The sequence below is a fragment of the Spinacia oleracea genome, chromosome 5 (assembly GCF_020520425.1).
Source record: "Spinacia oleracea cultivar Varoflay chromosome 5, BTI_SOV_V1, whole genome shotgun sequence".
NCBI lineage: Eukaryota > Viridiplantae > Streptophyta > Magnoliopsida > Caryophyllales > Amaranthaceae > Spinacia > Spinacia oleracea.
The window spans coordinates 25,942,496-25,945,660 of NC_079491.1; the positions used below are offsets into that span (position 1 = coordinate 25,942,496).

General features: G+C 41.0%; 1 protein-coding gene across 1 annotated transcript; it reads right to left on the minus strand.

Moving 5' to 3' along the window:
* Nucleotides 1-743: 743 nt before the first annotated feature.
* On the minus strand, nucleotides 744-2,868 carry LOC110794242 (uncharacterized). Its single transcript, XM_021999193.2, has 3 exons — nucleotides 2,224-2,868; nucleotides 1,997-2,140; nucleotides 744-1,280 (listed from the first exon to the last, which is right to left on the minus strand). Exons 1-3 carry the CDS (start codon nucleotides 2,866-2,868, stop codon nucleotides 744-746), a joined length of 1,326 nt encoding a protein of 441 aa, XP_021854885.2.
* Between the last annotated feature and the right edge of the window lie 297 nt (nucleotides 2,869-3,165).

Here is a 3,165-nt window from a genome sequence, read left to right on the forward strand (position 1 = left end):
TCACCACCAATACTAGAAGCAAGAACAATTATACCAGGAACAAGAACAACTTAAAAACAAGATTACCAAGGCATTAAATTGATTAATTGTCATAATACTAAGTCAAAATTAGCAAAATTATCACCAGTTGTTGTGTTGTTATGAAAATAGCAAAATTATACTTCAAGGCATTGTTTCCAAATGCTAGAAACTACAAGCTACAAACTACAAATCAGAAGTAATGTTCCTCCTCACTGGCATTTTAGTCCTAGGTTGTTGTGGCTGAGTTTGGGACTGGTGTTGATGAGTTTGGGACTGTTGTGTTTGGGTTACTTGGGATTGGGGCTGACTTGAAGATCCTGCACATGCAGCTGCAGCTACAGCAGCCTTAAGTACCCTTTCTTCCTTCTTTCTTCTCTGTTCAGCAACCCATGGAGTGTTGGATGTTGGCCTACCACCCTGCCCTTTGTAAGCTGGTTGATCAGGTGCACCATCCTTCTTGCCGGTTGTTCTGTTGTGACCTAGTCCACCACACTTCCCACACTTGTTTTGTTTTTTTGGTCTTTTAGGGTGCTCAACCTGGGTATGTTGGTCTCCCTTGGCCTGCTTCCCTTTCCCTTGTTTCTCCCCTGCTTCCAGTCTCCTCTTGTTTGCCTTTGACCTGCCAGGTTGTACCTTGTATCTAGGTGGTGCTGGTGCAGGAACATCCACCTTCTCCCAAAACTTAGCACCAGGCATTGGTTTCACTGGCTTTTCATAAGCTTTCAGGTACTTCTCATGCTGTAATACTCATGCACATAGTCATCTGGATTAGCTCTTTTGTCCATGATGCAGGAGTATGCATGCACACATGGGATACCTGTTAGATCCCAGTGGAAGCAAGAGCATGTCCTGTTAGCCAAATCAATAGTGACTTGGTCACTGCCTAATTCCACCTCATATTGGTCATCCCTACTCTGTTTCACAATACACCCCCTGCTGTACTTCTCCAAGCCATCAAACACTGTGCCTATGTATGGCATCAGTTTCCTTCCTTTCATCTTCTTAGCAGCCTCCCATTTGTCGTTGTTCATTTTCATCATGTACCTCCTCATCCATTCCATCTGAGTTAGAATAGGTTTGTCCCTTGCATCTTTGATGACAGCATTAAAAGTCTCACACAAGTTGTTCAACAACATGTTTGACTTCACATCAGTCAAGAAGGCCCACCTAGACCAATGTGTTGGTTGGATGTCATCTAGGTAGCTCCAAGCATCCTCATCAAGGAATCTGATGGACTCCATTGCAATTTCAAAGTCCATCTACAACAAAAACATTACCAACTCATTAAAAATAATCGGGAACGAGTCCAACTCTTAAAAAGTATGACTTTAAGTGAAAAGCAACTCGGGAACGAGTCCAACTCTTAAAAAGTGTGACTGTAAAGAGTTTGACATTACCAACTCATTAAAAACAAGCAATAATCGGGAACGAGTTCGACTCTTAAAAAGTTTGACTTTAAGTGAAACCAACTCGGGAACGAGTCCAACTCTTTAAAAGTTTGACTTAAAAAAGTTTGACATTACCAAATCATTAAAAACAAGCTTTAATCGGGAACGAGTCCGACTTTTTAAAAGTTTGACTTTAACTGAAAACCAACTCGGGATCGACTCCAACTCTATAAAAGTTTGACTTTAACTGAAAACCAACTCGGGAACGAGTCCAACCCTAAAATTTAATCATCTGCACAGATCAACTAATCTGCACAGATCCTTTGATCTGTATAGAACAACTGGTCTACACATATCATATGATATGTACAGATCAACTGATCTGCACAGATTAACTGATCTGCACATATCATATGATATGCACAGATCAACTGATCTGCACAAATCATTTGATCTGTACATATCAGCTAATATTCACATATCAAAGGATCTATACAGACCAGCTGATCTGCACAGATCAGTTGATCTGCACATATCATCTAGTCTGAACTTTGTGTGTACAAATGCCAGTGAAATTAGACACTTACAAATGTTGTAGCTCTAGCTGCATCCCAAAACAAGTCCTTAAACAAAGTTCGAGTGAAATTGAGCTTAAAGTTTGCCCATATGTGCCTAACACAGAATCTGTTGTTGGCTTGTGGAGTCACTGTCTTGATTGCTTCAAGCAAACCCTACACCATTGTTTAAGTCAGTGTGTGCACCTTAATGAACAAATAAAACCAAAAATATAAGCAACAAAATCAAAGAAAATTACCTTTTGTCTGTCAGACATAAAAGTCAAGCCAACACCATTGCTTCCACCATCAAAATCCTTCATAAACAAATCAATAAACCAACACCATGTCTCTGTGTTTTCTATCTCCACAGTTGCCCATGCAATGGGGAAGATATTATTATTCTCATCCTTCCCAACAGCTACCAATATCTGACCTGGATATGCACCCTTCAAGTGACAGCCATCCAATCCAACAATTGGCCTACAACCATTCCTAAACCCATTCATCAAAGGTTCTAGACAGCAGTACATCCTCAAGAACAGGGGCTTCTCAGGCCCAAAATTGCTGTCAACCAACACCAAACAACTACTGCCAGGGTTATGTGTCAAGAATGCTTTGGCATATTCCCACACTCTGCCATACTGCTCTGCTGATGACCCATATAGAGCCAATTTTGCTCTAGCCCTTGCCAACCAAGCAGTGGAATAAGTTATCTTAACACCTAATTCAAGCATCACCCTTTCCATGAACTTTTTCAGTTTCCAGTGAGGATCTGATCTCCAAGTCTCCAAGTATCTCTCACATAAGTAATCAGACTTCACACATTTTCTCACAGTAGTCCTAACACATGTATGCCTTAGATTCATTGTCCTAATCTGCAGATAATCAGTTTGTGGCAACATCCTCACATGGATTTTGAAAGGGCATTTGTTTGGACATGCACAACTAGGTTTCCTACCCCTACCACTGTCCCAAGGACACCCACACCTATTCCTACACTACACAGTTATCCTTTGTTGCTCATTGTGAAGGAAGTAGCAATCGTACTTGTTCTCAGCAGCATGTGCCCTTAGTGCCTTCCTAACCACAACAACAGATGAAAATCTATGCCCAATCTTCAACTGGATCTTCCTTTTGAAGTCCACTACAGGGTTGAAGGTACAATAATCATCCTCAAAATCATCATCAGATCCACCAAC